Source organism: Haemorhous mexicanus, chromosome 6, assembly GCF_027477595.1.
Source record: "Haemorhous mexicanus isolate bHaeMex1 chromosome 6, bHaeMex1.pri, whole genome shotgun sequence".
In the NCBI taxonomy this organism is placed as follows: domain Eukaryota; kingdom Metazoa; phylum Chordata; class Aves; order Passeriformes; family Fringillidae; genus Haemorhous; species Haemorhous mexicanus.
Genome location: NC_082346.1, coordinates 16,319,822 through 16,342,598, shown reverse-complemented (window position 1 = coordinate 16,342,598; position 22,777 = coordinate 16,319,822). Strand labels below are relative to the sequence as shown.

Genomic DNA, 22,777 nt, shown 5'->3' with positions numbered 1-22,777 from the left:
ATAGACCACAGAATTAGGTTTATGTTAAAATATTAGTGTGGAAAGCTAGATTTTTTTAGTTAAGCTTTATTTCCAATGTTTCTGGGGTTCCTTTTCCCTCTCCTCCCTAAAACACCAACACCATGTAACCATGAAGCAATAGACCACATCCCACTGAACTCAGCAGTACAAAGTTCCAGTTACCTGCTTGACTGGGGGAACTGGCTTCTGTAGCAGCCAGGGAAAATGTCTGTTCTCCAAGGCTTTGTTATCAATATTAACGTGCAAAAGGTGAAAGGAAGACAAATAATGCTATTTAATGTGAAGCAGTTCATGGTGGTTTTAGGAATTCAGAGCAAGAAAAGTCAATAGTTGATGATGATGATGAGAAGAACCAAATCAAACCTGAAGCACAACCTTTCTGGCTGTGGCAGTAATTGTCAATAAGTAGCCACCTGCTACTCTGTTTTAATTTTCATAAATAAACGGAGAACATGGCATTTCCAAAGTGAACTAAGTCCTACCTGTACAAATGGGAAAGGGCAGCAGATATGTGACATCACTAAAGAAGAAATAAGGAGCAGTCTGTGTTTTGAAGACAACAGGAACAGAGGCTTCCAAAAGACTATGTAGCTTTTCCCTTTGTGTGTATCCTACATCTAAAATTTTATAGTCACTTTGTGCTGTATTGTTTAACTCATCTGAGTAGATTTTACCCAGTGCTTGTAGGATCTACATGGTTTTTGTGATGCAGTGTTCCTTCTTGGAAGCAGGATCTCGGTTTCTGCACTGATCTAAACTTTTCCTTTTTAATTCCTTATTTCAGTTTTGTTAGGGGATGCCATGCTGATTTTAGGGCATATGCATGAAGCTGTTGTATGCATGGACTATGCGCATCTACATGAGCATCTGTCACCTGAAAGCAATCATTCATATATTTATATATAAATGCCAAAACAGAGAGATGGCAGTTTAAGACACAACCAAAACTGTTTGAATACTCAAAGTTTTGTAGTGGGCCTGTATGCCCTAAAGCTGTAACTTTGCAGAGGAACAAAAAAGTTGAATTCTCTGATCTCATCACCTTATATTAGGGGGCACAAGCCCTCCAAAAAGTTTGAATTTCCTGTAAATTGCTGCGTAAACAAATTTTGGATTTTCTTTTAAAAAACCATCCCCATACTTGCATAGACTGTAATTAATTTTTCAAGGCAGACACTCATGTACCAAGATTGAAGTTTCTGGTGGTTTAGCTGATGTAAAGATTTTTGTTACAAAACCTTTCCAGAAAGGGAAAGAACGAAAGAAGTCAAAAAGTGATAGTTTTTGTGAACAGAAGAAGAATAAAAAAGAAATGGAGTTTGAGCAAAAACTTGCCAAAGAGAAAGAAGGAATGCTGGAGAAAGAAAAACAATTGAAAATAAATCGTCTTGTGCAAGAGGTATGTTGTGATCTATCAAGAGCAAAGCTATATTAAAAGAAAATTAAATGGATTTTTAGTGGAATTATTTTAGCAGGACACTTGTTTACTTATTCAAAGATAGTGAAATTTTTAAAAGTGTTTTACTGCAAAGTTCTGTTGCCAAATTTTCTTCTTTCTAGTCAGCTTTTGCCTAAATGAGGATATCTCTGCAGTTGTGTCCATGTCTAGTGATGAATTTACTGAAAAACAGCAAAATAGGGAATCCTTAAAAGTATTGCTATTTTTTTTAAACTCTTGTAGGTGGCATTTCATACTTTTGAAACATATTTGTCTTATGACCATACCTATAACCTTTTCTAATGCACCCATGTTAATGGTCAAGGTGTCTGAGACAGAACGAGAAGACCTGGAAGAATCAGAAAAGGTGCAGCACTGGGTGGAAAGACTTTGTCAAACACGATTAGAACAGATCTCCTCTGTGGAGAATGAGTCTCCTGAGGTAAAATTTTAGCTTTTCCATATATTGCCTGATCTTGAAATAAATGAAAGTTGTCTCCTAAAAGCAACAGGTTTTACCAGTGAAAAAAAATCTGTATTTTTCTTTGCCCCTCAGTCCTTTCTAAGTGGGGGGGGAAGTCAATAATTGATGACTTAGAATTTGCTTTTCCTATACTTTATGAAAATTTAAACATTATTTTAATGAACTGATTGTATTTTGTCCTTTTTAAGCCTATTATCACCACTAAATTAACAGTTTTATTGTCTTATTAAATATTTGGGCTGGGTGGGACATGCTACCTGTAACAAAAGCTGGATCCAGCTATATTTATTAGTTTCATGAGAATATAAGAACATGATTGATGATGAGCTCTTGGAAGCTTCCATGTATTGTGTGAAATAAAGGAACGAGATAAGAAAATTACAAAAAGATATGAAACTCACAAGCAATAGGTTTTGGGCTTGTGCTTTAAGTAGTCCCCTTTAATCAGGGGAAGATTGCTCCTTAGAGCCTGATGGTTCTAGACGTGTGGTGAGGCTTTCCCACCATCCTGTTGCTCTGGCTGTCTTCCAAGGAAAGCCACTTCCAAGAGGAACACTGCAATCTACTGAGCTCCCATGGGATCCCCGAGAAACTGCAACCACAAAAGGGACCTTGGGGAATGCTCTCGCATGATTTCCTTCAGGTCAGCGTGGAGCAGCTCTGAAAAAGGCAGCTGATCTTTTGTTCCTCATGGCCCTAGGCTCAGATCCATGTGGTTTTTCAGTACAGCTCTTTAGTGGAATGATTACGCAGAGGTTTTCTCTCACTATCCAAACTTGGCAGCCTGTGTTCTGCTAGAACTTTGTCCCTCTTTGTAAAGTAAGAGGGAACATTACAGATTACAAACAGTGTTGTATTTTCAGAGCTCAGCCTGGGTTTAAGACCAGCACTCTGTGTTTGTTCCATCAATTTTTCCATTACATTATATATAATTGCTCTACTACGATTTTTCTACAAATCTGCCCAAGCAGTTAAAACACTTAAAACACAAAACCTGGGTGCTCCTTAGGGGTAAATGCAGCTGAAAGATATTCAGGTGCTACAGGCTGAAACTGTTTCTTGGAAACAAGAGCATTCAAGATCTCCTCTGCCAAAGAAATAGCAATTTTTCAGGACAAGGAGGTGAGCATGTTAGATAAGAAGAATGTGAAAAATGTTACCCACTGAGGGACATGTTGCCATATTAGAGTAAGATGAACGTGTCTGTCAGACAGCTTATCTATGAAAGGTTTCCTCAAGTGAATCTATGAAATAGCAAAATGACTGAATTTTTCTCAAATACTCCAGTCGGATCACTGATAAAAGAAATGTTAGCAACTCTAACAGCATTTGTAGATGCCTTCCTCACACACCTCCTCATTTTTTTGAATGAGCATTCAAACCCTGAAGTTGTTTAGTACCTCCACAGATCTGGTGTGGATTAATATAAATTATAAAATCTCAAACCCCTTGTGGATTAACATAAATTATAAGATATCAAGCCCCTTGAGGTTCTGAATTAATAGCACGCTAAATTTTTGTTTTGATAGCTGCTAAAGCTTAGCTTCCTTTCTTCTACTAATGTGTGGTTATGTTTACACAACTTTAACCCCTTTCCCTTTTTAACAACATAAAATCTCAAGGCCTGTCTTTGATTATTTTCCTTCAAATAATCACCTTTGTGAGGACCAATTGTTGCTTTCTCCTCATAAGAGCCAGAGAGGCAAAAGTTGTTATATTGGTTTGTTCTGTGATTTTTCCTTCTGAAAACTTCATCATTGGGGTTTTGTGGGGTTACTTTTGTCAACCCCCTTACCCCAACAGCTGCCATCACACCACTTCTGGTTTTTCTTCTTTTTAAACTGGAATCCCAAGGAGTGCTTTTGGAAAGGTTTTCAGAGAAAACGTTTGTGTATATTCTGTGTGGGAGAAGCAAAGATCTTCCTGTGGAGGAGCAGTTGGGCTGAGTGGTGTGCTAGGGCTGCCCATTCTTTGGAAGTGTTGAGTAGGTTTCTGTTCTGTGGCCCGTAGCTGGCGAGTGGGCGTCCTTCTGCCTCTCCCCCCGCCACCTCCATGCGCCGCTTTGCCGGGGGCCTGCAGCTGCACACCACAGATCTCGATGACATCAACTTAGATGAAGTTGACAAACCCAAACAGCGCGCACCGCCGCCTCCGCCGCCCCCGCCGCCCCCCACTGTTACCCCAGCACCACCGGCTCATCCACCTCCTGCCTCAAATGCTCCACGAGGTCCAGCCCTGTTGGTAACACCAGCTTCCCAGGTGACCTCGGGATCTGTTTGGATGCATGCACCTTTATTGTTCCCCTGCGTGCCTCCCTGCTCTCATCCATCACCATCTTTGTCCGCTGGACTTACCCTTCTGCCCCTTGCAATGTCAATGTCAGGGGGTTTCTTCATTTTTTCAGTAATGAATGCAGTCCAGAGCAAGTTTCATTTTAACATTTTTTAAATGTAAATCAGGAGGGGTTTGCTCTCCTGCTTGCATAACCCTATTACCTGCAGATGTACTAAGCAGAATGTATCAGTTTACAAAAAAAGGTTGTTTGGACTTGAGTGATTAAAAACTTTAAAAGGCTATTGCAGTCCGCAGATTTAATTCATTCTTAAATTTGAGAAAAGTATCCCTGTAATGAAAATTACTTGTAGAAATGCTTTAAATGTGTCATCAAATTGCTTTGTTAGGTGAGAAGAGTGGACAAAGAAAACTGGCCTAAAGTCAGAAGGTCAAACTTTTAAAAGGTCAAAACTGTGGAAAACAAAAAAGCAAGAGCTGGTAACCTGCTTTTACTTTCTGCACTTTGAGAAAACATTGACTTTGTCCTTATTGCAATCTGAGTTCAAAAGAGGATCAAATAAAAGAAATCTTGTGCCAAATCTTGCTTTAGGAAAGAAATGGCAGCTGACTCATCATAATTCCCTTTGCCAAGCACTGTAGTGAGGATCATGTACTTCTTTTGGCAAAAGATGCTTACTTGCTTCAAGCAGCAGAAGAGGATCCCATATAGTCACTTCTTTCCTATACAGTTTTCTGCATGGGTTGTCTGACTGCACTGTTGGGTTTTGGGGGTTTTGCATGTTTACTAAATAGTCTTTGTATTTGCATGATTCTCCTTGGGAGGGGAAAGATATGCACATTTATCCCTTTTTGGTGGAAACTGGTAGATTCTCTTTCTGTGAACAACTGCCCCGATTTGACCCATGAATCTCTTGTAAACTTATGTGGACCTCTGAGAGTGTTTGATCTCTGTGGTTCATACATTTGGAGTGCCAAGAATGTGCTAGATCTACTGAAATGGAAATATCATATGTTCTTCTGGATAGCAGGTTTCCCAAGTTATTTGTAAAATAAAAATGATGTGAAACGACACAAGTGTACAAAATACTTGTGTTGAGAGGAAAAATACACTCTTGTAAAGAGAACAGAGACTATTCAGCTAGAAGGAGTAATATAGGAACTGCCATATTTATCTGACCCCAAATCAATAAAATCTAATATCTGTTTCTTGCAGTTTGTCACTGCTGAGTGTGTTAGAGAAAGTAAATTAATAATTAAGAAAAATATGTTAGGTTACAACAAATTACCTAGTCTTTGAAATTAATGTCAGTTTTCACTGAACATTATTAGTGTATATGAGGAAATAACTAGGTTCTTAGTAAAATTAATTGAGCCAAAGCTGCTTTGTTCATAAATAGATAATTCAATATATCTGATGTCATTTCAGAAATGGAAGAAAAATCCAAAGCATGACAATTTATTCTTGCTGCCTTTTACAAAGTCAGTTTTTAACCCCACAGATAAGCAAAAGTAGTGCATATATGAGGCTGTGGATTAAAGATCTCATGTTTATGCCTGCTAAAGCCAAAAAATAAGACAACTGTATTTGTCCCATAAGTTCATTTTTCTAATATTACTCAAGCTGGTACATCTTCTTTACACTGCTCCATTTTTGGTTTTAACTCAGATAATTTAATTTCCAATTCAGCTTGAACAAAACCTGACAAAAGGAATAAAATCCTGTCAGAGACATTCTTGAGAACTAGCTGTTAAAATATCTGGTATAAATTGTCTGTTTCTGAAAAAAATATTATTAGCTTTACACTTTATGTGAACCCAGTACTAAGTGTGTTGCTGTTTAGGTTGTAAGAAACAACTCCCACGTTGGCAAAGCGTCCCCTGTGTCAAGCAACCCTCTGGTATGTCACGAGCTGTTTGTCATGGCTGTGGTTTCATGAACTTCCCATGTAGTGCTAATGACAAGGAACTGCCAAAGGTTTCACTCTGCAGGGATAATTTCTTTAAAATTCAGCACAGGGAATGAGCTGTGTGCATATGTTGCTGTGCTGAAAGCACAAGTGGTGGAAGTGACTCCTAATGGTCCAAGGATTTTGTATTTCAACAGTTCAGCAAAATGCAGTCAATATTTGCATGTTGTGAATGTCTGTACGTCACGGCACATGTGCTTTGTTCTTCCATCAAGGCAAAAATTGCTAGGTTCAAACTACCTTTTAAATATAATGGGTGCTAAGATGCAAGTTTCATCTCAGAACCACCATTTGTTTGACATCTCTTTGCACTGACTTTGCATGGTCAGACATCCATTCTGCCCGCTAGAAAATTCTGTTGCTAAATTGTGCAACTCCATCAGAAATCATCCCGTTCCTATGCAGCTTAACAAGTTGGTGTCTGTGAATCTGTTGATTCTGATTTTTCTAAGTTCAGAATGTTTAATGTATTTTGCAGTGTGGAACAACATTAGTTGAGTGATATCCACAGGGACTTTAAAATATCTGATTCAAACTTTAAAAAAAATTATTTAAGAAAGGAAAGGATGGGGGGAAACAAGCCCACAGGGGAAAAAACACGCACGCATAAAAAATAACCAACAAAAACCAAATCCAAAAAGTGGCTTAACCCATTTTCTGGAAGCAGATAAATAATTTCAGAGGTTACAGCTTGTACCAAAAGAATGATCTCTGGAATACATCACATTTCCTATGAGAAACATTGAGAAAAGTGTCCTAAGAATTTCTGGGTTTAAGTCAGAAACTGAACCCACAGGACTCAGTTTTGAACTCTTTTCTTGAATAAAACTGTGCCTGATATCAGTGGGAGTTTTGGCTGAGTGAGAAGTGTAGGATTGGACTAGGACATGCTGAGTGATGATGTCTCTGGGTATCTCTACTTTGTGGAGTCAAGGGCAGGGAATTGACCTAACAAACCCTTCCTGCTAAATCAAGACAATTTAACTTGAAGTTCCGTATGGAAAGCTGTTTGTTGCAGCCCTGCTGAATTTCATCTTATAAGATTTATTTAGCCATGGATTAGTTAAAATCTTATTTTGGGTTCACTGTGTTCTTACACTCAACTTTAACAGTTTTGGGTTTTTTTCCCCTCTAACTTCTCATTCAGTTTGTTGCCTTTATGGGAAAAATGCCAAAAGCAGCGCTGAGATTTTTCCGTAATCATTCTGGTGAAGCCAGAATTTAGATGAAAAGCTACAACTTGGATATAAGAGAAATTGTGTTTTGGTTTGTTGACTTTGTAAGCCTTAGTTAAAATAATTCTGTCAGCTCTGTTTTGTATTAGTGTCATTAAATTCATTATGATAAACCACTTGAATTGAAGAGTCTTGGTGAAATGATGGATTTGCACAAATTAGGTTGTAAACTGTAATTTTCTTAAATTAACTCCATAGCAACTTGCTCCAAGTCCACCTACCCAGCGTCATCCAGGGGTACCAATAGTCTCTAAACCAGTTATGCTGCATCCTGACCCAAACTTCGTGGTCAGGCCAACAATCAAATCAGAGGCTCTGGTAAGCCTTTTAATATCTTTTTCTGAGTGCTCCAGTACTGTGGGGGTTTGGTTTTGATATTGTTCTTTGAGATGTCCTCATAGAATCAATCTTTGTTCCATTTCCTGCTAATTCAAATTCTTGTATATTTTCAAGCAGTCACTAATGGTAAGTACAAAATATTTTTTCATCTTTTTCCAAGGTGGAAAAGCAACTTTTAGGGACAGATTTTTTACAGAGGGGCATAATTCCAGAGCAATGTAAAGCCCTAGAATTTGTACATCTTATTTCTCATTTATTCAGATGCTGGGTTTTATTTTTATAAATTCTGAATTCATCAGAAATGAAATAAAAATTAAGTCAGTTGCCTTTTTCCTTCATAAGCAGTCATGAACATACTTGAAGATATAATTTACCATATATATATATATATATATAAAAATATATAATTTAAATGTATCTTTTAATTTCCAGGGGGGAAAAAGTGTGTCATTACATTAGACTCTAATATAGGAGTAATGCAGAGTTACTGCACAATTCACTCACAATCAGCTTCTTTTTCTTATTTCTTTTCCATTTCTGTTTCAAATGCAAGTGAAGGGGAAAATCAGAGGCTAAACATTTCAGGACCAACCATGTAGCATCCTTGGGAATTGTAGTTTGAGAGAAGTGAGCCAAGGTGTACTGAGCAAAAGAAGGAGAAATATTGCTCAGACAGGTGGTAACTCCCAGCTGACAATCCTTGAAATTCACCTAAAATAGCTGCTGAACTAGTTGGTAGTGTTTATTCTTGAGGGTCATCATGACTTGAGCTGTTTGTGTCAGAGTTCTGTGTTTGTTGATTCCATGTGTGTGGATACATGTATATATGCATTTGTAAGATAGTAAGTTACTGAAAACCCATCAGATTTTTGTTGTATTTATTTAATTAAAAGCTATTTCTGGAGTAAATTATGTGCACAATATTCCTAGCTGTGTTTCATTAAAACAGGATGGATTTCTTTTTCATTTTTCACTTTAATCATTTAGATACTCTTGTTTCTTTATTTTCTCCTGTTACACTTGGAAGAAATTTAAGTGATACTTAGTAACCATTTTTCACACAGCCAGAGTCATCTTGAAGCTTCTACATTATAAATGAATTGAATGGTAATTGGAAGCAGTTTTAATAAGTTGCTTAAGAGAAGTCAGGCACATGAGATAAAAATAAATTCACATTCCTCCAGTGGAGATGTTTCCTTCAGTTGGAGCTCTCATTTTGATTGTGTTCAGTAATTTAACATCTCTAAGCAATATTAAATCCCTTAGGAAAGAAATTAACAAAGTTATAATCTGCAGTTAATATCATCTAGCTCTTGGAAAAGTGTGTTTATGTGAACTAGTTTGCAAAATGAGTAATACCTTTATGTGTGATCCAACAGTCTTGGTACAAATTTTAAAAAGCACCTTTTTCTTTACTGACTACATGCAATTAGTTTAAGAAACTGGCAACAAGATCCACCTCCATGGGAAATGTCTTATCATTTGTTATGCATGCATGCACATTTTCCAAATCACAAGTCTGCTAAAATCTTTCAGATTCAATCATCTTCCTTCCCAAACTGCCTTATATTAGTTGGAAGATCAAAATTTCCGTGGCAGCAATATTCTGGTAGGACTTTGAGAGAAAGATCAGTTTATAAATTGGTTTGGTAGACCGTATACCTCCTACTTCCATTCATGAATAAAGGGTATTTATTCAACCTCACTGCAAGGAAGTCATAAGTGGCATGTGAAATAAAACCAGCATGGATACTGAAGAGGGAGATTACTCCTATTAGTTAAAAAAAGAAAAGGCCAGTGTATGACAAACCAAACAAGGCAGTGCCTGCCTGTCTCCAGAAGTGTTGAAGAATTATAATTAGATTCTATGCAAAAGAGGAGTGGGGTTTGATGGGTTGCTATGTGTGGGTTTGTGCATGTGTGTTGAAGTTCATTGCTCACATACAGGACCAGTTGCACTTCTCTTAGTGGGGGAGAGTATCACCAAAGACAACACACCTTTTGCTGTCTGGTTTCTCATCTTCCTAGATTTCACACACCTTGTGGAACTCCAGCTTTTGTGTCTTAATTTGACATAATGCACACCACTTTTTTTGCCTTGTTTTTACCTGAATTTCACGTTCCTGAGTACCAGGCTCAAGAAAATGAGGTTGATGGATTTGGTTCAAGCAGCTAATCCAGTTGGCCTATGTTCAAGCAATTGACTAGTAAAGACGAAAAAGCATGCATTTAAGAATAAAATAGGCATGCAAGAATAGGTAAAATTCTCCTGTTACCTGGAAGGTAGTTGGGCCATACAGTCTCTGCTGTGACTTAAGTAATGTTATTAATTAAATTCAGGTCGGAATTACCAGGTCTTTTAACAATTGATGAATATGAAATTGTTTTCACTTATAAATAGGGAAATGATGGGAGATGTTTAAACCTTAAGTGTGGCCTTTAACACTGAGGCTGCTCTGAGTGAAAATCAGGGTGAGCTGTACTAGAGTGAGCTGGAATACACTCACAGCAAAGCCAATTAAATTTTGGCTCAGAGAACAGGAGGGGACTGTTATGATTTAGTGGTGAAATTGTCATAGATGCAAAACCACCAGGAACATAAGTTTCTGCTCTCCCATCTATCAAAAACATCCTGTTGTGTGAGTTACAAGGCTCTGCTGCACTTGCTGCTATGAAAGATTTTTCCTCCCTTATTTGTTTGCAGCTGGAGGAAGAATTTCTGAAGGGGAAAAAAAAATTTAAGCTTTCCTCCAGTTGGCAAGATTTGAAGCCTGGTTCTGCAGGACTGAAGTCAAGACAGGTGCTTAGATACCACGTGGCAAGATGGGGGAGGATTGGAAATATCAGTTAGTATTGGTTATAGCCATACCAAAACAATCTGCGTTTAAAGTGATTTTTTTTTTTTAGGGAGGTTCTAAAGAGATTTGTGGAAAATCTTTCCTAACTTTCCCATAAGTCCTCCAAGACAAAAACTTACAGTTTGTATTGTTTAAACATAAATTACATTTTATTAACTCTGGAATATATTTTTTCCAAGTAATGGTAGAACTGTAGGACAGTGAGAGGAACATTAGTAAAACTGATACATAGTAATTGGTTTTAAAGCAAATCGAGTTTTAAAGGTAGATGCCAGAGTTGGGTCTGTAGAAAATTTTTCTTGCTTCAGAAGACTCAGATATGTTACCTGATTTGCTGCAAGGTTTTGAGTGGAGGCTAGGGAACTGTCAGTAGTGTTTTGTATAATAATATGGGAGTTAGCCCATTTCATTTTTGAAAATTTTTGTAGACTAAGAATATATTCTGTATTTTAAGAGATTCCAAACTACTGCATACCATTTTGTTAGAATAGTGGAAGTGACAAAAAAAACAAAATGAATATGGAATTTAAGACCTTGAAGCCAAACAGAATAAAATAAGATCCATTTAATAATAGAATTCACCTCTTCAGTATAGGAAATCCTTGGTAAGACAACCTTATCCTAAGAAAGCAAACCTTAAATGCATAAACATATTTTTACCATGACTTCTCAATATTTTTGAAATTATTGTCTGCCATTTTGTCATGTTTAAGGTTGGGGTTTTTTTTCAATTTTCTTTTTTCAAATATCATGGATGAGAGACCCAAGCACTGTTTTGTAGAAATGAGTTGTAAAAGCAGCCCTGGAAGATATTTTTAAGACATCTTGTGGTATGGAAATGTGCATTATTTATGTAGTTTCTCTAGAATTCTTTCCACTTTGCATTCAGTACTATTTCGCTCTGTGTGTTCTCTCATTTTGAAATTATACAGGGAACAAGCACTAACAAGTCCAAGTGTGATTCAGTCCCTGGGAGAGCAAAATAAGCAGTAAGATAATTTATGAGTAGGTGATACTTATTTACAGCAAAAAGTTAACATCTGGTTTGGCAATTTTCTTTCTTTTGCAGCCACAAGAGATGTTTAAAAGGATGGTGGTTTACAATTCATCATTTAGATCTAACAAAAAACAAGTAAAATAATGTTTTCCGTGTTTTGTGTGGTACTTCTTGTTTGACTGATCATAGATTTAAAACTTTCCTTTCTAATTCTGTTGCTCAGTTTCTAAAACAGAAGATGCAAGACAGCCCTAGTGCATGAGAACTGCTAGTCTTTGTAAACTTTAAGTGTGTGCCTGTGGCTCCAGCTAGGCTAGGCAGAAGAAGAATGAGAATAAATCCTTCAGGCTGAACCAACTGTAACTCCCTATATGGTTAAGTGCAACCTTTAAGATAGCTGAACACTGATAACCCATCTGATACTGTTATTCTTAAGATTTCCTTGTTTCTTATAGTGTCCAGGTGCAATGCTTTCAGTGATAAAATACTTTATCAGATTGATAAAGAGAGCTATCATCATAACATAATTGCTGCTAGGAAATTAGAGGAACTGGTGGTGGAAAGCCTTGTTCATTCAGCCTTCCTGTATTGTGTAGGATTTTCCTGCTGCATTTTTACTTTTGTTCCTTTACTTTTGTTGCTTTTGTCATAATGATGAAGTTTTTATCTCTTCATCTTTGGTTGGCTGATGGTTCAATAGATGGCTCCTTGAAGAAGTGAACTTCAGGCTACACTTCTCCACTGCTGTAAAATGTGCCAGTTTCTGTACAAAACCCCTTTGGTAGTGCAAGCTAAGGTACATGCATTGACATTATCTGAAAAGTTGGCACACAGTATTGAGATCACAGTGTGAGACTTTGAGCGGTAAAACATTAAGATTAATATTCATTTTTTCTTCTTTTAATCAGTTTCAATCTGTATCTAGAAGGGAAAACTGACTGAAAAAGATCCAACTTTGAGATTATTTATTTGCCAGTAAATGCCAGTATGTTCTGAATATATAACAATTGTGTTCTCAAAAGAGGTTTTTTGAAAATTTTGTTATTTCTGGTTGTGAGTTTCTCTTTCAATTATTTGTTGTTGTTGCTTGGGGTTTGTTTGTTTGTTTGTGGTTTGTTGTTGTTATTTCTGGTCTCAATTGCTCTTGAGTATTGTTGTTAGAAACCAGTGAAACAGTATCATTAGTATAAGTGCTTGTTTTGGAGGTTGTTTTTTCTCTAAATAGTAACTTCAGCTTTCACCTGGAAGTCCAGACAGAGAGTTGTTTCAGTGCAATCAAATATTTTAGTGTTCCATTTTCAACTTATGCTTAGTCCTGTGAATGTTTTTGTTAGTCAAGAAGGGATTTGAATGCTCTTAACTCTTTCCCCTGAAACATCCTGAGTGGTGAGAGAGTAGACTTAGGACTGTGCTTTCCACTTGGTGTTCCTTGGTTCATCCATCCCTGCTTGGATATGGAGTGCACTCTCTGATCTCTGAATCTGTGGTGTCCATTTCAGGGAAGATTTATTATAGTTCAGTGCATGTCTTCTTTCTGTCTCAGCAATATTTGTGCATTACTGGATCCAGATCATATCTCTGATACATGGTGACATGAACCCAAGGGGAAAAGAGTTTAGGTTGAATATTAGGAAATGGTTTTTTACCCTCAGGGTGGTTGGGCACTGGAAGAGGCTCCCAGAGGCACCAGCCTGACAGCTCAAGAAGTGTTTGGACAGTGCCCTCAGGTGCATGGTGTCACTCTGTGCAGGGCCAGGAGTTGGACTTGGTGATCTTTGTGGGTTCCTTCCAACTCAGGATATGCTGTGTTTCTATGACTTTTGCTTGCAGATTGGTTTTTTTAAGCGATTTTTAAAATTTTATTTTGTGTGTTTGTTTTTCTGGAGTTTTTTGGTTTTTTTCCTGTTAAAAGATTATTTTCCCTGGGAAACTTCCATCAAGGGCAACATCTGTTTTTCATGAGGACAACCTGGGACAAAGAGTTCACTGACTTCCTTTAGATTACATAATGACTTAGTGACTTGGCTGAGGTTGGAGTTCTTTTCTCTAAATTACTTGCTCCAAAACCATAGATATCTACTTTAGCCATGATTCCAAAAGGCAGTACTAATTCAGGTTTTCAAAGTATTAATTGTTTAGATAGCTTTCATTGTAAAATATTTATCTTACAGTTTTAGTTAAATGGCTCATAATATTAATAAACATTGTAAATCAATGAATGATTGATTGAAGTTTTTCCCCCAGGATGAAATTCTGCCTTTGCTGATGTCTGTGATTAAATTCCCATTTATCTGGTTAACAAATGTAATGGAGTGTAACAAACTTAATGTAAGGCAGTACTGTTATGGGTGAGATCAGAACCCAGAAGGTTCATAATCACATCAAAATTAGGCAACCAGAGGAGGTGATAAAGAGTATAGCAGAGCAGGCATTAGTATTTTCTGCTGCAACTTTGCCATTTAACAGCCAGCCCCCAAATATACCACAGGAATCTTAAGCTGTGTGTTTGGTTTACAAGTGGAAGAAGGCTTAGGTGAGTCTGACAGTGAAATAGTTTTTGTTGTCAAATGGATCCAGTAGAAGAGAGGTAATAATGAATATATCAAGCTTGATCATGCACTGAAACATTGGTCTGTGTAAGGTATTGGCTTGCCTGCCGTGTCTGCAAAGGGTTGTGTGCTTCTGTGTTCCCCTGTCACCAGGTTATTGCAGCTTGAGGCCACAAGAGTGGGAGCTAGGTGCCTCAGTAAAGATTTTCTTAAGTTCTGAAGTCCTTACTTTAGCATGCAGGGTAAGTGCAGAACTTTCATAAATCCCCAGCATTGGCTGTACAGTCTCACTCAGTAGTTACTACTCCTCCTTAAGAAACTGCACCCCAACACCACTGACTCCTGATTGCTGCTGCAGGAACTCCCATCCTTGCAGAAAAGGTAACTCCTGCTTTTTCCTGCAGTCTTGGTCTGACAAGGATTAGGCACTCTTTTGTGGGTCCTCTCAAAGCTTAAAAATCTTGCTGTGCCTAACTGCAGTATCATCTTCTGCATTTCAGACATTCCCTGACAAAACTTTTAAGTCCTCTTCAGGACCATATGAAAACAAAAATCATATTGTTGTCCTGCAAATCATCTAACAGATTGTTGTCCTGCACTTGATTGTGGTGTGGAGCCAGCTCCCTGAAACTCCACATCAAGAGAGAGAGAAGGGGGCTGGAAAAGTATCCTAAATTCCTGAAAAAGAATGCAGACAGTGTGGAGTGCTGTTGCTGACAGGTGAATTGGAGCCTGTCATTTTTACCTGTTGCCATCCAGCATGTTGATAATCTCAAGAAATGTTGCTCCAAACAGTGTGGCAGAACATATCTGCTTAGGGTGCTTTTAAGATTTGTTTCTGTTCTATCAGGTGTAGAGAGGAACTGTGGAGCTGACAGGTGGTAAACTCCTCCTCAGAAATGCTCCATTATATGACCAACTCAAATTATTGATCTGTCATGAGGTTTTGAAGTGTCTTCTGACTGTCAGGATGGACTCTTTGCTGTCTCTCTGGGCTTTTCTCCAGTTTCTGTCTTCTTTCATAGCTTACAGAATTACATGTTCTCTCACTAATAAACAAGATGCAATCTGTGTGTTGAGTGTGTGAGTGAGTTGCTGGTTTTGCAATTAAATATCCTTTTATTCTCAGGGCTTCCAGAAGTATGTGGAAGATTTTGATCCATATTCAATGGTAAGGAGAGAATTTAAACATGCCTTGTTGTTTAACATGAAATACTCTTGAAAAAAGCCAATTCCTTGATTTTGAGGGCTGGGAGTAGGTAAGATTCTTGCTTGTTGCTTTTCTGGGTCTTGTGTGTTTGTCTTTTCCGGTTGTGTGGAAGAGGAGTGTTCTTCCAGGAAAAGGTGATGTGGTTCTGATCTTCCTCTAACATTATTTTAGAGGGGGGAAGGCCCCTTTTCCCCCAGAAATTACATAGATCAGCCTAATTGCTTTGTGTTTTCAAAGTGGAAATGATTAATCATTATATCGTTTCACAGTTTACCCCAGACCAGATTATGGGAAAAGACGTACGGCTGTTACGAATAAAAAAGGTAATTTCTGTGTTGGTTTGATTGATATTTAAAAGGTTCATGTAAGCATTTGATGTACAGCATCATTTACTGGAAGAAGGAAAGATTAAGCTCCTGTTAATGGCAAAATTTAGCAGATTTTCTGAGCTAGAACTGTTTTGTTTTCACAGGAAGGATCACTGGACCTTGCAGTTGAGGGAGGAATTGATTCTCCAATTGGAAAGATAGTTGTGTCTGCCATCTATGAGGACGGTGCTGCAGACAAACATGGTGAGAAGCTATGGGGAATTTTAATGCTGCTGAAAAGTGTTTCCTTACACTGGCTGAGAATGGTTGGCTGATTTCATAGCTTGGTACTGAAAGGCTCACTTAGTTTGCCCAAGGACCCAAGTTCTGCCTTAACTTTAAGGGCAGCCCACATGTGTTGCTAAAATTAATAGTTATGTAAAATTTGTAAAAACCAACACCTGATTCTGTGGTGTATTCTTTAGTCAAGGAATGTGTTCTCCATTATTTCACAATTTCATGACATTTGTAATACTTCCACATGCAAAACAATTACCTGACCATAGCTACACCACACTGTTTAGTTTTGTTCTTTATGCTACTATAAAGAGTAATTTGTCTAGTTAAGCAGCTGGCTGTTAAAAACCCAACTAAAAGCCAACTCCTAAAACCCAACTAGAGCCTCTGAAGCTTAGCTCTTGAAGGCACGAGAACATGCTCACCAACACATCTGGGCTTTGCACATGGTGGGAAGTATCTGCCATCCTTCTCTTGAGAACTCTTGTGATGACCAGATCAACAGAGAGAATCTTATTCCATTACACTGTCTTTGCTGTCTTTGTCCCAGCCTGCAACTAAGTTCAAGTGAAGACATTGCTGTGAAAACATTTCAGTCATTTGATCTCCTCAGTGCTCTTGTTGGCCCTTCACTCTTTTTAGGATCTCTCATAACTAAGGCTGTCCTCTTATCATCCTCTTCAAACTCAGTTCCAGTTAACTGGTTGTGCTTCATTGCAGATTGGCAAGTCAAAATCATTTCTAAGGAGCAAACACTACACATACACTTGCAAAGAAATGACCAAAATGCAAACCCTTGACAAATGCCATTTTATTAATCAGGAATTTAAATAATTTTGCCATTTTTATAGACTCATGGAATTTTTTGGGGATTGTAAGGGACCTTACAGATCATCTAATTCCAAGCCACTGCCAGGGCCAGGACACCTTACCCTAGACCAGGTTGCTCAAAAGCCCCATCCAACCTGGCCTTGAACTTTTCCCCAGGGTTGGGGCATAGTAACTTTCTACAGTCAGTCACAGTTTGTAAGCTGTATAGCTGGATTACCCAAACAGGCAAACTGTTGAAAATCATATTGAACTAGTTTCACACTGGTCATGATCAACAAGAGACTAGTTTGGCTTTGGCATGCTTAAAAATTCCTTTTGTGTTTGCCTGTAGCAAACTTCCTACAATTTTTAGTGCAGACCTTTGCTCCAGTGAGAACACTTTTCATTACAGTCAGTACTGCACAAATATGGCACAGAAAAGGCTCCTAGAATTTTGTTTTGCTTATGTGTATTTGACACATTTGTCTTTTCCCCAGGAGGCATAGTGAAAGGGGATGAAATACTGGCTGTAAATGGCAAGATACTAATTGACAGCAAGCTGGCAGAAGCACAGGCAACTCTAGCAAAAGCCTGGAACATGGGTGGGGTAAGTAACCTGGAATGCTCCTTCATTCTGCCTACAGAGCTCATATCAGAGCTACTTCTCTATCATGACATTGTGACATCAACACAAACAAGGTTACAAACTTCAAAAGTAGTGGGTATGTCAGGAACTCCCAAAGTAAGCTAAAATCTGCAGAAGATGCTGGTATGTAGCATCTCTGAAAGCCATGTGTGTAATTTACTGGGAAATTTCATGGTGTTTAGCCATATGTCAAGACTGGTATTTAAACACATTACATTCTGAGAGTTTATAGTACCTTTACATGTAAATCACTCATTGATATTGAAAATTACTTGCAAGTTGATTGAAATTTTCTGATAATAGTTTATCTTTGATTTCTTGATGTACAAGCAACATTGCCCTTCAGCTACAGCAAGTGTTTCCACAGCAAGAACTTTTCTCATTGCACAGAGGACCAATACAGGATGATTCTTAGAATAACTTTTTTTTTTTTTTTAAACCTTGTTGCAACAGTAGATCTTTCTTTATTTTCAAGCTACAAATCAAACAGCTTAATCTTTCTATGGTCTTCCTATAGAATTTTTCAATAGAGACCTTGCTCCTTCTCCCTGTGGTTTTCCAGGAATAGATTACCTCCCAGATTCTCCATCTGACATTCCATGGTGGTGCACTGGCCACCTCTAAAAGCAGTATTTAGCAGCAGATGTTTGCCTCTGCTTTTCTCTTTCAGGATTGGATTGACTTAGTCATTGCAGCATCACCTCCAAAAGAATATGATGATGAAATGTGAGTGCATAAGCGTTTTTCTCTGGGGATTACAAGATGAGTAACAACAGCTAGTTTGCTTTTTTTGTCACATATTTTTCAAGTATCTTCCTCTTCTTATGAACTATATAACCTCCTGCATTACATGGTTGCTAATTTGACAGTTATAAGTAGCTGTCATGCATTACAGCAGTGGTTCTCAGACTGCCAAATTGTGATTCTCAGAATTGATTGTACGTGACTACACACTCATACTTTCAGTATAAAGTTTGAGGATTTGGGGTTTGGTTTTTTTTAGAAGTTACACTTAATTTCAGTCTGAGTCATTTACTACATTCCCATAGATCATAATTTAGGGAAACAAATCCCTATAAACATTCTGCATCACAATCAGACATTTAATTCTATTGTTTGGTTTGTTTGTTTGGGTTTTTTTTAAATTAGATTGCAGTTATTGTCCTTGTCTAAGCAAACTTATATAGTATTTTCAGAAGAGATTAAGGGGTTTGGGTCTCTTGGCAATGCTCACAGAATCCTTGTTTTAAAGATAATCAGCATAGATGTGAAACAGAAGAATCTACAGCTACAAGTGTCATAGAGGTATCAGGGCTGTAGAGCTTGCTTTACTTTGGACAGTTTCAAGAGTGAGACCCATGTTTTCTAGTTTGATTGAAGGACATTTGAAGATATCCTTACGACCAAGTAAGATGGCAGAGCAAGGTTTTGTAGCCACTGTTAACCTGGGCTCTTGCTCTATGCAGAGTACTAGAGTATTAGTTGCTGTAAATCAGTTTTACTGCCTAACACCAACTGTAGATTGACGTGAAATTTTGTTTCATACCTGTGCATAAACTAATGGGCAAGGAAATAACTGTTATTTTTGTTTTTATATTTTGTATATTTAGCCCTACCATTCCCTCATCAGCAGTCAGTCCCAGCACACACAGAAAGGTTTTTGAAGGCAGTGCACCTGTGTACAGACAAGGCTATCTCCTGCAGCTGTAGCCACTGCAGTGTCCCTCATGGTGAATAGCACACCTGGCTTAACATGACTGGCCATTGTGAGGCTGTGTTATTTTTTCAGCATGTGCCTGCCTGTGCATTGCTTGCCATCCTTGCTTTTGTTCCTGGCATGCTGAGCTGGAGTGTTCTTTGGGCTTTTGCCATGCCTGTGCTATTAAAATATAAGTATTTAGTTTCTACTTCATAAAGTCCTTCAGAGATCCTCTGCAGAATTGGTTTATCACCTGCCAGACCATTAAATAAATAGGCCCTTTCTAAACAAGTAGAATTACCTAAGGTTTTTTCCTTATCTGTGGACCACTGCTGTGGCTTTGTGGGTTCATCAGTATATAAGCAACTACAAATTATTTTCTTGTGAAGGCTTGTCCAAAGAACAAGTTTCCATTTGGATTAGTCACAGTGTGCCTGTAAACAAGTATTCATGAGTGTTTGGTTTCAGTGAAGGTTGTCTCTGTAATTCTGTCATATACCTTTATAATGGGTTTGTTCTGAAATTATCCTTGCCTCTGAAATTCAGTTTACTCTGTATGGTTTCTCTGTGGCTATAATCACTGTAAGTACAGTCACAGATCTCTAGAACTACCAAGGTAAGATTTCTTGTTGCATGTGGGTCTTCTCAATTATTACTTGTAATACAAATCAAAACTACTTAAGATCCAGTTTAAAAGCTGTGCTTACTAGAAAGATTAAAAGTTGCATGAGAGCTAACAGCATGTTTCTCACTATCTTTTTTTTCCCCCCCCACAGGACATTTTTTTAAGGAAGACTACAAATCTTGAAATGGAATCTCTTCTCAGCAGAAACCTGCTGCTCAGTAAATTAATAGGAAATCAATAACCATGTGAAATGTATCTTTATTGACTGAGCTGTAAAATGAACTAGAGACATCAGATTCTTCAGATAATTTGAATAATTTATTATCATTCTATAGACATACAGCAGAACTTTTTTTGCATGATGGTTGAAAAGAACTGCTGACCAGCATAGTTCAGACTGTGAGCGCTCAATCTCTTTTTGCTATTTTGAGGGGCCAAATTTTGCAAATCATCTTTCAGTTATCCTGGAAATAGACTCTAAAATGACAAAAGAAGATAGAACACAGATGTCTGTTCCCACATGCAACACTTGTGAATACACATTCACAGGCCAGTTTGGGTGTGAAAAGAATTATATTTTTACTTCCTAGATAGTGATTTTCATGGGAAAGTGGGAAAGTACACAGGTAACTTCTGTTCTCATATTCTTGTAGCTCTCGTAATGTCCATTTTTGTGTCTCAGTTGTGAGGGTTTTTTTAACATGAAAACCCTGCTGGTAAAAGAACTGAGAATATCAGGAATGTGAGCATTATCATCAAATCATTTTGATTGTGTTGCTCATACAGTATGGAGGATCTTCTGTACCAGCAGAGTAACTAGCAAGTAGCTCAGATAAAATCATTATGTGCAGTCACATCCATACTCCCAAGTATTTGTATTGTTGGCAAAAATTCCTCCCTCATATAGTCATGGGTGGGAAATTTGAGTGTGATTCAGAGTCTGCTGTTTTGTACTTTGTTCTCAGTGAGCCTATATATGTGACTAAACTGTGCAGGAAGCTACCAAGTGTAACTTTCTGGTCTTGGTGGCTCTGTGCCTTAGATTTGAGTAAATTCCTCAAGACCATAAAATTGATACTAGCTTGGTTTCAAGTATTATTACAGTTGTAGACTTAGAAAATATATTATAGAGATCCCTCGTAAGAAACGTCATTGTCTTTTTCCTTTCTTGTACCTGCCAGTTTGTGTTCTGTTTTTCATGTTGTGTTTAGATTTTTCTCACCTGTTCTACTGAGGAACAGTTCATTGGCATATCAAATTCCCACTGAAGTCTTGCCTTTTCAAGGTTTGGAAGCCCTCCTCTTTTCCAGCACATAAAAATAACAATTAAATTCCTGAGAACTCTGTACTTACATGCAGATGCTAACTTATGTTGACTTTATTTATAGTATTCTTCCAGTATGCCAATTAATGTGTGTGGCAGGGTATATATGCTAGAATATTTAAAATGTTGAACTCTTACAGCTAATCCAGAAATAAAATTGCACTTGCCAAATGGAAGAAGTCTAGTTTCCTATTTGTCTCTGGGTTTGTACATCATAGTAATAGTTAAACTGCTAAAGTACACAGACTTCTGAGTTTTTCTTCAATAACAGACCCACTTGGAAGAGATTGCCACCCTTGTGGAACTCTTAATTCACTCTGGACAGGAGGGAATTTTCCCTTGGCTGAGCTGCAGTAATCTTTTACAGAGTTTTGGGGGGCAAATCTGGTCATTTGACAGCTGGCAAGGTACTGCAGTTGCTACAGGGTATTTTTTTGCTAGGTCTTAGCGTGCATCTACCCAGGCCTGTAGACTTCCTAACCACAAGCTAATCTAAATGCTAAATGCATCAAGATCAGCACCAGAAGGAAATTGCAGCAGGATGTACTTCTCCTGCTGCTTTGGTTCCCAGTTGCCTACATACTGCAGCCATCTGGACTGCATGACAATGCATCAGAGAGATGAGAGGTGCTATGCAATGTTCTCCAAGGGCTGCTTGGATGTTTTGTACCAGCTAACAGAGAGCTACAGTAATGCACCAGTAAAGAACTGCAGTGCTTGATAAACACGGTCTCAGCACACTAAGAAACATAACAGAACAAAACTTGGAGGTTAGATATTAGAAATATTTATATTGGTGTTATTTTTTCAGAGACAGAAGGAGCACAGAAGACTGAGCTGGGAAATCTGTGGGAGTACCAGCAGTTGAGTTGTAGCCTTGCTTCTTAGTCACAGAACTATGTTTCTTCTCCCCATCTACCCTGTTAACTTGATTTGCTTGGATACAGCTTAAAATGCATGAGAGGCAGTTGAGGAAATAGTTCCTGCTCAGTACTCCAGGTATATTAAGAAAGTGTTGCTTTAGGCAATGTAAGTACGTAGCGTCAGGAGAAAGGAGCCTGTCACTTCTGAAATCTTAAAATTATCTTAAGCCATTAGACAGGTAGTTTTTTACTGTATTTCTGACTTTCAGTGCCCTAGAACTGCATCCCATCTTTCATTTGCCAGCTAGCTCAAGGGGTTGAAAAATGCTACAAGAAAATACATTTTTCAGGCAATTTCTCTTTCAGTTACTTTAGTGTGTGTGAGCAGTGTCCCAGGTGTAAGTAATTTAAACAGGAGTGCCCAATTTGAGTTGCTACTGCATTGTTCTTTGGTGGCTGTCAGTCATTACATGTGCTTGAGCATCTTCCCTGTTCAACAAGGCCAGCTTTGAAAAGATAACAGTAAGAGTAAATGGGACTTTCTCTTGCTCAGCCAATGCTGTTTCCTTTGGGAGTATGGAAACTGTGACCTGATGCACAAAGCAGGAAGAAGTCCAAGTACTTCACTGACAGTATCACAAATGCTTCAAACTACTTTTAAAGGATGGTTTTTTGTTTTTCATTTGCTGTAATCTCAGAGGGATTATGTGTAGTTTCTCAGAGCTGTTTGTTTGGTTAAGACAGCCAAACCGCACTATCTCTCTCTATGGGATGATAACCCAGAGGAAGACTTTCTCAGAACTGTTAACAAC

General features: G+C 38.0%; 1 protein-coding gene across 2 annotated transcripts in view; it reads left to right on the top strand.

Moving 5' to 3' along the window:
• Window positions 1–21,281, top strand: part of USH1C (USH1 protein network component harmonin) — a 47,302-nt gene extending 26,021 nt beyond the window's left edge. For both annotated transcript variants that reach the window (XM_059848963.1, XM_059848962.1), the window contains 6 exons: window positions 15,313–15,354; window positions 15,663–15,716; window positions 15,866–15,965; window positions 17,306–17,415; window positions 18,125–18,180; window positions 19,930–21,281. In XM_059848963.1, coding sequence (XP_059704946.1) covers window positions 15,313–15,354; window positions 15,663–15,716; window positions 15,866–15,965; window positions 17,306–17,415; window positions 18,125–18,180; window positions 19,930–19,942 — 375 coding nt within the window. In that variant the 3' untranslated portion in view covers window positions 19,943–21,281. The remainder of the gene's footprint in view (window positions 1–15,312; window positions 15,355–15,662; window positions 15,717–15,865; window positions 15,966–17,305; window positions 17,416–18,124; window positions 18,181–19,929) is intronic.
• Window positions 21,282–22,777: the final 1,496 nt, after the last annotated feature.